General features: G+C 33.6%; 2 protein-coding genes across 4 annotated transcripts; one reads left to right on the top strand and one right to left on the bottom strand.

The window, feature by feature from the left end:
* Positions 1 to 588: 588 nt before the first annotated feature.
* On the top strand, positions 589 to 12,640 carry LOC101498073 (3-hydroxyisobutyryl-CoA hydrolase-like protein 5). Of its 3 annotated transcripts, none has more exons than XM_004499919.4 (16): positions 589 to 741; positions 852 to 901; positions 1,068 to 1,151; positions 1,240 to 1,308; positions 1,397 to 1,460; positions 2,015 to 2,088; positions 2,189 to 2,272; positions 2,389 to 2,473; positions 2,832 to 2,917; positions 10,368 to 10,489; positions 10,605 to 10,665; positions 10,773 to 10,871; positions 11,384 to 11,485; positions 11,612 to 11,653; positions 12,183 to 12,289; positions 12,384 to 12,640. In XM_004499919.4, exons 2-16 carry the CDS (start codon positions 866 to 868, stop codon positions 12,448 to 12,450), a joined length of 1,182 nt encoding a protein of 393 aa, XP_004499976.1. In that variant the 5' UTR covers positions 589 to 741; positions 852 to 865; the 3' UTR covers positions 12,451 to 12,640. The 3 variants fall into 3 exon arrangements, with proteins under 3 accessions (XP_004499976.1, XP_004499977.1, XP_012571176.1); XM_004499920.4 differs by having other exon boundaries at positions 620 to 741; positions 861 to 901; XM_012715722.3 differs by having other exon boundaries at positions 620 to 741; positions 837 to 901.
* Positions 2,830 to 8,877, bottom strand: LOC113786649 (uncharacterized). Its single transcript, XM_073368564.1, has 3 exons — positions 8,141 to 8,877; positions 7,851 to 7,967; positions 2,830 to 2,961 (listed from the first exon to the last, which is right to left on the bottom strand). The coding sequence occupies exons 1-3, from the start codon at positions 8,358 to 8,360 to the stop codon at positions 2,924 to 2,926; spliced, it is 375 nt and encodes a 124-aa protein (XP_073224665.1). The 5' UTR covers positions 8,361 to 8,877; the 3' UTR covers positions 2,830 to 2,923.
* Positions 12,641 to 14,598: the final 1,958 nt, after the last annotated feature.

Here is a 14,598-nt window from a genome sequence, read left to right as displayed (position 1 = left end):
GTGAAGTGAGTAAAATAAAATATCTTCGTATGTAATCATTAAATATTAAAACTATTTTTTTATAATCTATTAGCAAACCGACACATAATCTACAAGAGGTAGGTGGCAAGCCGCGTTCCCATTGCGTGGTAATTTTTTTAATTTAATTATTTTATAATAAATGGTCAATTTATAAAAAAAATTGTCAAAAAATAAATAAACTTTTAAATTTTTAACTATTTTTTTATAGTATCCTTAATTAATATTATATGCTGCCAATATGATATTTTTCACTTAATATTAATAATTAATAAAAATAATTTAATAAAAATGACATTTTGTGTTTTATGTAAATAAATTTATAAATTTGAATGAGAAAACAAAATAATTTAAAATGAATAGTGTTTTTGTTAAACATGGATAGAATGAACAAAATTGTTAAATTTATAGTTTAAAAACTAAAGAAATTAATGTTTACAACTTTTTTGACGGATTAATATTTTAATTATAGAGACTAAAACGAGGAAATAAAAACTTTAACCTAACAAAATTATAATTTAACCTAACAAATGTCTTTTGTCGAAATAAAATAAAATAAAAAGGTCTTGTACCGGTCATAAAAAATGTAGTATTGTTCTTGTTGACTTATGTCTTCATTTTCCCCTTTTTAGTTCTAACTTGTGACTTAAAATTCCAATCATCTCCTACCTGCCCATTATTGCACTTCATTCACTTTCCTTCATTCTCTTCATACACTTACAGGTTAAATAAAACTGCAACTTGCTTATTTTAATTTTAATAATAAAAATCTGTGTTTAAGGTTTTTAATTTAATTCACCTGATCATCTTTCACTTAGTATTTTGATTTTCAGCATTTTTAGATCAAATGGCACCTAGTGCTACTACCATACCAGAGGAACAGGCAAGTCATTTGCTTTTTGAAAGTGCAGTTTCCTTTCTCTTTAAATGTGCTGATTTAAATTATTGAATTATTTATTTACTTTTTTTTGCAATTGCTAATATTTATTATGGGTTTGGAATATGCTTTGTAAATAATGAATGGCTATTTTTGAATTTTGATCTTGAAGAACGTTCTTGGAGAAGAGATAGATAATGTAAGGGTCATCACTTTGAACAGGCCAAGACAATTGAATGCTATCTCACCTGACCTGGTAAGTCCACTCAATTCAAATTTTTTTTTCTCTAGTGATTATTAGTGTCTTAATCAAGAAAAATATTTTATTTATTTATTTTTATCAGGTTTATCTGTTAGCAGAATATTTGGAAAAATGGGAGAAAGATGAGAAAGCAGAACTAATTATCTTTAAGGTTGTAATTTACTTTATTACCCTCTGAAATTGTTGAAATTAACCTTTTGGTTATTATTTTGATTTTTCTATTATTTTTTTGTGTTCAGGGAGCTGGTAGGGCTTTCTGTGCTGGAGGGGATTTGAGAGTATTCTATAATGGCAGGAAAATAAGTAAATTCATCATTCTCTATAATATTTTGAGGAACCAGTGCAAACAAGTTCATAGAAATATACAACTTGTTTTTTTTTCTTCTTTTTAATTAGCCTAGAGGATAGTGTTGGAAATGGTCCCCGTGTTGAGTATGAAGCATCAGCATAGACGCCAAAACATGTGCATGACACTGACTTACATGTATCACCGATAATAATTTAAAAAAATGAAAGTGATTGAATGTAATTACATGTATCGGTGTTTCTCAGTGTCAGACACTTATACGTGTCAGACATCAGACACATCTTCAATATGAAGTGTCGATGTTACATAACCTATTGTAATCGAGGTTTCTAGTAGTCATGATCTCAGCTGTAAGATGAAGATGGATAACTTGAATCTCAACTTGTATTCTAAATCTGATTTGATGAAGTTAAAATACACGCCGTTTGATCTCCATCCAATGGCTGTAGTGAATTCAGTTCAGATAATTCTGAGAAGAGAAATAAAATATATGATTTTTTTACACTGTCCAACGATCTCTTTTGAAGAATAGTGCGTTTCTTCTCGACAGAGGATTCATGCCTTGAAGTGGTCTACAGATTTTACTGGCTTTGCCATCACATTAGTACCTATAAGAAAACTCAGGTTCTGTTATATTAACTTAATTTTACCGTCCTTGAACATTTACATCAATTTTGTGATTTTCTCATGTCTTCTAAAAAGGATTGCTCTTATGTTACATCAGGTTGCTCTTGTTAATGGAATTTCAATGGGTGGAGGTGCAGCTTTGATGATCCCATTGAAATTCTCAGTTGTAACAGAAAAAACAGTGGGTATTTTTATCTCAGTAGAAATTATTTATCTAAATCATTTATGGTTTATTTGAGTAGTTATCAATGTATTCACATTCCAAATTCAAAATAAACAAATTTTTTGCTTTGACAGGTTTTTGCCACTCCTGAAGCAAGTTTTGGATTTCATACTGATTGTGGCTTCTCATATTACCATTCTCGTTTGCCAGGTTCTTTAGGTAACCACAATCTCACAAATAATTCTTCTGTTTCTGAAAATTTCCCCTTACTCTTCTGTCTCCTTAACTCTTTATGATGATTTCATGACAGCAGAAGTGTATTGAAAATTTTCATGAATGAGGGTAATAATTATGAAAAATTATTTCAAATATACTAAAGAGGATTATAAGTAGATTGATCACATTTAATTTTCGTGAGGTTTGCATCGTGGTAACAAAGGTGTTTCAGTCCATGTATATCAATTGAATATTTCTTAATCTATGTGGGCTAATCTTACACATCAATAGTTATGGAACTTGAGGGAGTACTGATTTGTATAGAAAACTTGAGAGATGATGTCATGCATGTAATATACAGGCGAATACTTGGCACTTACCGGAGGGCGGTTGAATGGAATGGAATTAATTGCAGCTGGATTGGCAACTCATTTTGTCACTTCTGAGGTTTGGTTATGTTTTACTTATATTCGGTCTGCCTCTAGAAGTAACTGGATTCACAATGTTCACCAATCACATATGTTAGTATAATCATTTTAATATCATAGACTCACATTTGATTGTTGATAGGTAAGGCATCTTCTAGTTAAATGCCTAAAACCAAATGGAAAATGTTTCATCCTGATTTAATCAATTTGTAATCTAAACATATGCACAGAGATTTGAACACATGAAGGAACTCAGATTTTGATTGCATTAGCTAGTAACTCCATTATAGTTTTTGCATTTAATTAAATCTTTGTATTTCTGGTTTGTTTTATAAAAATATTGTTAGCTGAGATAAGGAACTGAATTTCTAATTCAGTTTATAGAGAAAGTGATCATACAGCATAAGTATAGACTACTTCTATCATAATTAAGGAATCACAAGAGAAGAAATACTGTACAAATCATATGTAATTAAATTTGTCCTAACTAAGGAAGCAAATTGCTACTAATTATATAACACAACACTCTGTCAAAATCTGTTTCTTTTTTATTATTAAAAATATCCCTTAGTATAGGGATTCGATTGTATAGGAGTACTAGTGGGAATTTAGTTATATATGAGTACTGATTGGGGTTGGCTGTATAGTAAATTAGTGTATATATATATATGATGTATTATCAACATATTTTTTACCCTAATTCTTGCTCTCAGTCTTTGGGAGTCTCCTGCCGCCTTCATTGTGGTTTCTTTTTTCCTGAAACCTTAGCCACCTTCGTTGTGGCCCTTTTTGTTGCTTTCATCTACAACTTGAGATTTCTTTTTGGCTTGTTCGCTGTCATAGTGTGTTCAATATTCACGCTGTTACTGTTCACGTCCGTTTAACCGTCTACTTCACACCACCGCCCACATCACAAGACTCGCCTCTATTAGATCGGCTGAAACCCAAAGCATCGTTGTTAACGACCTATTCACGTGCGCCTTCCAGTTCGGCACGTGACGCCTACTTGCGACATCATCTTCGACGCGTGGTGCCCACACAGCACCTTCTAGATATCCGTTCACCGCCATTTTCAACCAGATTGTAGATCAGCCGTTTCTCGTTCATTTTGGGGGTTCACTTTCTGATCGGAGCACTTTCGTTTGTGGGCCATTTGAAGCTCACACGGTTTTTTGCTCGGACTTTTCTGTTGCAGCATTGTAGCACACTTACAGTTTGTGGTTATATTTTGAATGTTTGAAGTTTGTTTTGTTTGATAGATCAATCTTTCGTCTCTAATATCGGTTGTATGCTGATTTTACAAATATGATAGTTAAAGAAAGCAAAAGTGGATTGGCCCAACTCAATGAAGATGAAGTAGAGAAGATTAGATCTCTTTTTAGTAAGTTGGAGAAACCAACAGGTACTAGTTTTCAGGTATATACAAGTACACTTCCTCCTGGTAAGTTTCAATTTTCTTTTGGACTTAATGCTTCAGATACAACCTATAACCAATATTAGATACTGGATTCTAGAGCCACTGACCAATTGACACCCTTACCTACACACTTCTCCACTTATTCACCTTGCCCTAACAACAAGAAAATATCCACAACAAATGGTACCCTTCTAGTTGCAGCAGGTCAAGGAGATGTCCAAATAAACTCATCCATAACTCGAAGAAATGTCCTTCATATTCCTAAATTGTCCACTAGCTTAATTTCCATACAAAAACTAACACAAGGCCTATCATGTAATGTTGTTTTTTATAACAAATCTTGTGCCTTTCAGGACAAGAATTCAGGAGGGCAATTGGTAATGCTAGAGAATGGAATGGTCTTTATTACTTGGATAATCAAAATCTTCCTCCAAATCTACTCAACAATACCAACTACTTTTTTTCTAAATCAATAAAGACCAATAGGGACAAGGTCATTTTGTACCACTGTCGTCTAGGTCATCCTTCATTTAGAGTCATAAAACAATTGTTTCCTTCCTTCTTCAAAAAATTAGAGGTAGAAAGATTTCACTGGGTGTGTGAGCTTGCTAAACACAAACATGTACCTTTTCCAGTTAGTAACCAAATTAGTACTTCTCCATTTTGTTTAGTTCATACTGATGTATGAGGTCCCTCTAATGTTCCAAGTATATCAGAAGCCTGTTGGTTTGTAACCTTTATTGATGACTGTACTCGGGTTACTTGCTAAAACAAAAATTTGAAGTTAGTGCTGTGTTTGTACAGTTCTTCTCCTTGATAAAAAATCAATTTGGAGTGAGTATTAAGAGGATTAGGTCTAATAATGCCAAATATTACTTTAATCACATACTTGATTCTTTTTGTCATAAAGAGGGCATTATTCATGAGTCCTCATGTGTTAAAACACCCTAACAAAATGGGAATGTTGAGAGAAAAAATGGACACTTGTTAGATCAAACTCGAGCAATGTTATTTCAAAATAAAGTTCCCAAGAAATTTTGCGAGAGGCAATTTTAACTGTATCGTATTAATCTCATAAACCGATTACCTTCTGGTGTCCTTGCCTTCAAAACTCCCATGGAGGCCATGTACTCGTTCTACCATAATGTGTCCACCAATAATAATCTTACTCCCATAATATTTAAGTGTGCGTCGTTTGTCCATATTCATAGTGATTGTGGAGGGAAACTTGATCCTAGAGCCTTAAAATGTGTCTTTATTGAGTACTCTTCCACCCAAAAGAGCCACAAATGTTGTCATCCACCATTCCAAAAATTCTTTGTCTCCAGAGATGTCACCTTCCATGAACAAAAAAGTTTCTTTGGTCAGACTCATCTTCAGGGGGAGAATACAAGTAAGGAAGATGAGTCTCCTCTACTTCCTAAGTTAACTCATGAACCAAAAGTTGAGACTGAAATTGATTTTGAAAAAGATGGAAATAAAAGAAATGATAATGTTAGAGACTTAAATTGATTCTTAGGAAGATGAAAATGATGTCACTAATGTAAGATATGGGAAGAATCTAGTATATATAAGAAGAACAAAGGTCATTCCTGAATCTATTCACATCCATGACTCAAATTCGACCTTATATGAGGTAATTTCCCTTGACGCTTCAAACTCTAGTGATCCAATCTATGAATTTACCTAAGCACAAGAATTAGAATCCAACACACGACCAACTTATGATGACCTTCATATCCCAATTGCCCGTAGGAAGAATACTAGGACATGTGCCAATAAACCACTCAACCCTTTATCCAACTGCCTATACTTTGAACAATTTTCACCTACCCATAAAGCCTTTCTCACAAGCTTGAACACTACCACTATACCTACCTCTCTATCTAAAACATTGTTTGATAGGAAATGAAAACAAGCCATGGACTTGGAAATAGAAGCATTGGACAAAAATGGTACTTGGGATTTGGTCCTTCTACCAAATGGAAAAGATCCTGCAAGATGCAAGTGGGTATACACTATAAGGAACAAGGTTGATGGGTCTATTGAAAGGTACAAGACAAAGTTGGTGGCTAAAGGATTTACTAAAACGTATGGAGTAGATTACTTGGAAACATTCGTTCCAGTTGCAAAAATGAATACCGTCAGGATGATATATTCTCTAGCAGCTAATTTGATGTAAAAAATGCCTTCCTCCATAAAGATCTAGAAGAAGAGATTTTTATGGACTTACCCCTGGATACATTGAGCATATTGCTGCCAACACGATTTGTAAGCTAAAAAAGGCTCTATATGGGCTTAAACAATCGCCATGAGCGTGGTTTGAGAGGTTTGCTAGAGTCATGGTGATTCTAGGCTTCAAACAAAGCCAAGGAGATCATACCCTCTTTATCAAACACTTTGAGTCAGGGGTGGTAACAGTGTTACTAATATATGTGGACGACATTATAGTGACCGATGATGATGAAAAAGAGCAACAACTGTTAGGACAACACCTAGCCAAGGAATTTGAGATTAAAACCTTGGGAAAATTGAAGTATTTCTTGGGAATTGAAGTGGTTCACTCTAAGAAAGGGATTTTCATATCCCAACAAAAATACATCATAGATCTTCTGCAAGAAACGGACAAGACAACATGCAAGCTAGCGAATACACCAATAGATCCAAATTTAAAGTTGAGAAGTGCAGAAGAAGATATTGCAGTTGATAAGGAAATGTACCAAAGATTAGTTGGAAGATTTATATATTTGTCACATACTAGACCTGATGTTGCCTTCACTGTAAGGCTAATTAGTTAATCATGCACCAACCAAAGGAGGTACACTTGCAAGCTGCACTTAAAATCGTGCAATATTTGAAAGGAACTCTAGGAAGAGGAATTTTGTTTAGACCAAATGGAAATGTGGGTCTTGAAGCATATACTGATGCTGACTATGCACGGTCAATTGTAGATAGAAAGTCAACCACATGATATTACACTTTCCTATGTGGGAATCTTGTGCCTTGGAAGAGTAACAAACAAAATGTGGTATCTAGATCCAATGTGGAAGCAAAATTTAGGGCAATGGCACAAGGGATATGCGAATTACTATCATTGAAGATCATTTTGGAGGACCTGAGGATAAAGTGGGATGAACCAATGAAAATTTATTGTGATAATAAATCTCTATTAGCATAGCACATAATCCAATGCAGCATAACATAATCAAGCATGTTGAAGTCGATCGACATTTCATTAAAGAAAAACTCAATGGTGGCCTAATTTGCACTCCATATGTCTCCTGCCAAGACAACCTTGCAGATCTTCTAACTAAAGTGTTAAACAACAACAACTTTGAAATAATTGTATCGAAGTTGGGAAAGGAGAACACCTATTCACCAACTTGAAGAAGAATGTCAAAATTTGTTTCTGTTTTATTATTAAAAATATCCCTCAAGTATAGGAATTCGGTTGTATAGGATACTAGTAGAGATTTAGTTATATATGAGTACTAATAGAGATTTGATTGTATAGTAATCTAGTATATATATATACCTGAGACACTCCATTTCAAGTTAGTGAATAGATATCTATCATTCGTAGTTTGCTTGTAATAACTTGAAAGTGCTCGGTGGGAAGACCCTGATGAACATCTTTGCCGATCGAAAAAACCTATTTATCAAAATTAGTAGTTAATACAACTCTCTCAACTAAGACTTCGGATAAAACATTAGGAAGAGTAAAGCTATTAAATAAGTTGTTTATCCAAACATAGCCATAGTCAATAATCCTAATATGTTAAGTACTAGAAGCATAATTAAAGGATAGGAAGATAGAATTCTTACCAGAATAAGTGCTAGACGGCTTATTAAGATAATCCATAAGAGTCTGTATCCGTTCCAACTCTTCTTTACTAAGTGGTTTTGAAACTTCTCCTTCACCTTGTTTCAAACCCAATTCTTCCATCACAACCTCCGCATCCTTTCCTGTTTTATTTTTACGCCTCTGAGACACACCCTTCAATCCTCCAAGTACCTTCTCCTTCCCATGAAGCTTAAAACACATCTCCTTAGTGTGATTAAATCTCCCACAATGACTGCACCAGCGATCATCTCGACTAGACTTTCCCGCAGCCAAGGTGCGACGTTCTTCTTCACCTCTGTAAGAGAAGGAAGTTTATCCTTTTCCAAAATCTGAACTCGAATATGATCAAATTCGGAGTTCAATCCCGAAAGAAACTTAAAGACTCTTGATTTCTCAATAAACTGTGTATATAGCAGAATCCTCATTACACTTCATTTTAAAATTCAAATTATTATATATGTCTAACTCAAACCACAACATATTCAAACTTAGATAATAGTCAATTACCGTAAGTGCCCCTTGTTTTGTGTTCAATATTTTATTCTCTAACTGATAACAAGATGGAATATTCTGTTTTATGAAGTAAGTTTGTTGCAAATTATCCCAAATTTCGACCAATGTTAAAATGAAATGAAATGCAGTTTCGACCAATGTCTGGAATCATGGAATTCCATAACCATGTCATGATGATAGAGTCTTGAATGTCCCATTCGTTGAAATTTGGATCGTTTTCTGTTAGTGGTTTTGATTCTATGTGGTTTAGTTTGTTGCAATCTTTGAGAGTTGTTCTAATTAGTTGGGCCCACTGGAGATAGTTTTGGCCATCGAAATGGTACGAAGAATTCAACGGTAGTAGGTCAGTGAGACTCAATGACGGAAAAAAGGATGAGATTGATTTGTTGTTTGACATTATGTGGAGGTGGCGCGTGGGGAATTGATGTTGCAAGGAAAGCGCGTGGGTTTCACGTATGGGGCAAGGCTGTAGGGGGTTGGGTTTTTCTGGTGCAGAAGAAGAGAGGTATGGTAAAATTTAAAAAGAGGAATTGATAAGTTTTATTTCTAATAAAAATACATCATATAAATAGACTATATGAAAGATAATTAAGGAATTACAAAGAAGATAAAAAGTGTTCAAATCTGTTTTGTCAAAAAAAAAAACTAATGAATCCTGTGCTAAATATTGCCTTCTATTCTAAAAAACTGTGCTATATATACAAACAAATTGCTACTAACCATTCCCTCAACAGAAAAATTGCTGCTAATCATTATTATTATTTTTTATTTTTGATGTGGAACCATTATAATTAAGATTTTTTACTTTCAATAATAGGATGCTTTGTCAAAAAAAAAAATAAATAATGGATGCTATGGTGGACCAATTTTATGGATGGTCCACTATTGACAACCTCTTAAAAGTCATCCCAAACTCTAATGACACAATTCAAAAATATAAGTTTACTCTTTTCTTGGTTTTTACAGCTAAGACAATGAGTTGGTCAACGTAATTCGAGAAAAATTAGTGAAAAAGAATGTGATTTTCAAAACTCAACTCGTTGAACTGTTACTAATTAGATCGTCTTCTCACTTGTAAAGAGTGTTATTGATCTCTTTTAGAGTTTCAAGTGACTTTGTACACGATGGTCATCCATACAATTTGCCGTATAAGATATTCTATAGTTTGGAGTTTGGACTCTTCAAATTAGTTACTACCTCGTCCCTTTTTATAAGCAGTTACTACCTCGTCCCTTTTTATAAGCACCTATCACTTTTTTCATTTTTATTAAGAAAGGCTGATAGTATAGTTAATGTATTGATTTTATGCATTAACTTTCCTAAAACAACATTTGAAATTCTTAAAGGTTGCTTATAATTAGAGACAGAGGTAGTCTATGAGACTAATCGTCGATTTAATTAATCTGAACTTGCTACTGGTTATGTAATATGTCTATTATTATTAAAATTCCTGAAAATAAAATTTATAAAGGGGTAATAAAAATGATTTTGCTGCAAATGTTTATATGGATTAATTGTTGGGTTGCAAGAAACAGAAAATGATATCTCAGGAAGATATGTGAGAAAATATTGAACATTGTGGAATTTTTTTATTGTTTTATACAACTGAACTGATTCTGGTTTCTCCTTTTGTTAATTTGATCACATTTTCTTTGTCAAAAAAAAAAAAGTTTGATCACATTTTCTGTGTACCAGAAAATTGTTGAACTAGAGAAGCGCTTGATTAGCTTAAATTCTGGTGATGAGAATGCTGTGAGATCAGTAATTGAAGAATTTTCTTCAGAAGTTAAACTTGATGAAGATAGTATCTTAAACAAGTAATTACTCTTGTTATCAATGATATGCAATTTATATTTTTACTTCTAGTCTCACAATCACTTTCAAATTGCCAACTTGTACTGTACTATAACAGTAGCCTTTGGAGATTTTCAGGAAGTCAATAATTGATGAATGCTTCTCAAAGGATTCTGTTGAAGAAATTATAAAATCACTTGTAAGTTTCTTACCATTTAATTTCCATATGAATATTATTATCGTCTAATTGCTTACTCTTTATTTTTATGGGCCATTATATGATAACTATATGTTATTGATGTGAAGGAAGCTGAATCAAGCAAGGAAGGAAATGGATGGATAGGACCAGGTTTAAAAGGAATGAAAAGATCATCACCAACTGCACTGAAAATAGCATTAAGATCGGTAAGGACTTTATAATATGAATTTTTTAGGATCCTTGACAGGACTTATATGACTATAATTGAGTTCATTAAATTTTATGCTTGGAAGATATCCTAGTTTTCTTAAACTACTTTCTGTCATATTCTAAAAGAGACTAAATCAATCCCATGAGTGTAACTCAGTTTGTTACGTACCGCTGAACTTGTGGTTGAGGACCATGGTTCAAACCCTGCCGATCATACTCTTCGGGAGTGGCAAAAACTTTAAGTTGCACCCTATGCATTTGAATGGAGATTAGTCCCATAATCGGTTCAATAGGTAGAAACTTGTTGAAATACTCTGTAGAGCCATGTGAATACCAGAGCCCTTAATTATGGGAGTTTCCTACAAAAATAAATAAATATAAAAGAGATAAAATCAGCACAAAGAACTGAAAAGGTTCATGGATAACTTTTTAATATTGTTCTGCATTATAAATGACAAGCTATTTTTTATAATTTCATTATTCTGTATAATGTGTTGGTTATGCGCAGGTTCGTGAAGGAAGGAACCAATCACTAACTGAATGTCTAAAAAAGGAATTCATATTAACAATTAATATACTGCGAACTACGATATCTGAGGATATGTACGAGGTAAATGTTGCGATGTCATTGCTAGAATAAGCTTTGACTGAATGCAGCTCAATGTTGGTAATAAATGTTTTAATTATGTTCCCTACTAAAATCTGAACCAAACTTTCATTGTCATTTGATGTTAAGGGTATTAGAGCTCTCACTGTTGACAAGGACAATGCTCCAAAGGTACTCTCTCTCACTCATTTTATGTGCATCTCTCCTTTTTGGAATATGCATACATGCTTCTAATTCATTAATTTCAGTATTTTTTGCTTTTTCCATTGTGCTATATCTGAATAATCAAAAGATAAAGCTTTATAAGGAGCCACACTAACCATTGTTACAAATTATGGACACAGCTGTGGTTACTTTGAGAATCCTGATATTGCGGCAAAAAGCAGCTGAAACAGCTGCAATTGCAGTTGTGGAACATAATTTAGAACTTTAACACTAATCCGTTTTTAAGATCTAATAAATAGACTATTTCATTTCATTTTACTCTATACCATCAATCCATATAATACCAAGAAATTAGCACCGATATAAAAGTAAATTATATCCTAGAAAAATGTAAACTTCAAAATCAAGTTAAATAACATAATGCTATTGGCAAAAATCATGTCCATATGTTTTGTTGTTTATTTTCCAAAAATGAAATATAATTCTTGTTGTTTCTATTTTATCATGTATAATACTAAATAATCTACTTGTTCAGTGGGATCCTCCATCACTTGACAAAGTAGATGATGAGAAGTTGGACTTAATCTTTAAGCCTTTTGACAAGGAATTGGAGCTTCAGATTCCAGAAAGTGTGGAAAACAGGTTGGTTGTTGTTTGTGTTTTGAGTTAATAAACATGTTTTCTTAAACTTATTTTGATATTTATTACCAAAATTCATTTCTTTAATTCCAAACAGATGGGATGGGAAATATGAGAATTCAGCTTATGCTGTTCCAAACAGAGCAACACCAACATCAGCTTAGACGTTGCTTCTATGAAATTTCCTCCAAAAATGTCATGGATTTTACTACTTGTTGGTGTTCATTTTCCTAGGAGGTTCCTGATTAATTTATATAAAAAATTAACTTTGAAATAGTACAAAATAAAAAGCCTTCCAAGCTTGTTATTAATATTCAGAGTGAAAAAACAAAACTAATATATATTTTTTCGTCATTTATCTTTTAACTAATATTTTATTTTGGTTCTTTATTTTTTTTAAGATTTATTTTGGTTCTTTATTTTTTTTAAGATTTATTTTGGTTCTCTATCTTTTTTAAATTGATAAACAATTAGTTGTTTTTATAGTGCTTTAACTATGAAATAGAAAAAATGATGACTTTGAAATGGTTGTTTAATGAATATACGACCTCACTTGTTAGAAAGTTTTGTTAACAATGAAAAGAGGAAGAAAGAGGAAGAAGAGAAACAACCACTCTAGGGTTTCATAACGTGTAATGAACCAAACTAAAGTTAATAGGGTTACAATGAATATATATAGAGGAAGATAGAAAATATCTAAAATACCCTTATACTAATATATAATAATATTATCTAATATCTCTCCTCAAACTCACGATGCATTAACATGGAGTATCGAGAGTTTGTCAACTAAAAAACGAAAACGTTTAATGGAATGCATCTTTGTGAACAAATCAGCAATCTGTAAAGAAGAAGAGACATGGTAGAGTAATAGTTCCATGCTGAAGATGATGACGAGTAAGATGACAATCAATCTCAATGTGTTTGGTGCGTTCATGAAAGACCGAGTTGTGAGCAATTTGAATAGCACTCTTGTTATCGCAGTGCATTGGAGTTGGCTCAGAAAGAGTGATACCCATATCAGACAAAAGGCAACGCAACCAAATTATTTCAGCGGTAGTGGATGCCATAGCACGATACTCAGCTTCTGTAGAAGAGCGAGAGACAATGTCTTATTTCTTACTCTTCCAAGAAATAAAAGAGTCTCCAAGAAAGATACAAAACCCTGTGGTGGATTTACGATCAGTGGTATCACCAGCCCAATCAGCATCAGAATAAGCTCGTAACTCCAATGAGGATGACTATGAAAAGAAAAGACTTTGAAATTGAGTTCCTCGAAGAATCCGAAGAATCCGAAGAACTGCTGCCCAATGTACTGTAGTGGGAGAGACAACAAATTGACTAACAACATGAACATCATAAGCAATGTCAGGTCTGGTAATCGTAAGATACACTAAGCTGCCAACCAAAGTACGATACAAAGTGGAATCTGGTAAAGGAACACCATCCGAGGGAGCATATTTTACATTCAACTCAAGAGGAGTATTTGTTGCTCTAGTATCAGAAAGACGAGCCTGATCAAGAATGTTAGCAATGTACTTGGATTGAGAAAGAAGGTAGCCTCTAGGAGAGTATGCAACTTCAATCTCCAAGAAATAACGAAGAGTTCTCAAGTCCTTCATCTCAAACTGTTTGGCTAACTACAATTTTAACTCATTGATTCCACTAACATCATCACCTGTAATAATCATATCATCAACACATAGAGAAAGTATAATGCGACCATGAGTGGTGGACCTTTTAAACAATGCAGAATCATGTTCACTAGAGCGAAAACCAAGAGAAGTGATCACAGTAGAGAATTTCTCAAACCAAGCTTGAGGAACCTGTTTAAGACCATACAGAGCTTTTTTTAACTTACATACTTCCCCTGGATCATGAGAAACTCCTTGTGGAGGGACCATATAGACTTCTTCATGAAGCTCACCATTTAAAAAGGCATTTTTGACATCCATTTGGAAAATATGCCATTGACAAATAGATGCAACTGCAATAAGAGTACGAATAGTGGTCATCTTGGCTACAGGAGCAAAAGTTTCTTCATAATCCATACCATATTGTTGAGAGAAACCCTTAGCAATAAGACGTGCTTTGTAGCGCTCAACGGACCCATCAAACTTAGTTTTGATCTTGTATAACCAACGAGATCCAATAACACGTTTTCCAGGAGGAAGAGGTACTAATTCCCAAGTGTTGGTTTTGTGCAACGCAGATAGTTCTTCTGCCATAGCCTGCTGCCAAAGAGGATCAAGAACAACCTCTTTATAGGAAGAGGGCTCAGAAAAACTGTGAATAGAGGTTAAGAAAGAAGC

The sequence above is a fragment of the Cicer arietinum genome, chromosome 5 (assembly GCF_000331145.2).
Source record: "Cicer arietinum cultivar CDC Frontier isolate Library 1 chromosome 5, Cicar.CDCFrontier_v2.0, whole genome shotgun sequence".
Taxonomy (NCBI): domain Eukaryota; kingdom Viridiplantae; phylum Streptophyta; class Magnoliopsida; order Fabales; family Fabaceae; genus Cicer; species Cicer arietinum.
This window is presented reverse-complemented; position numbering and strand designations above follow the sequence as displayed.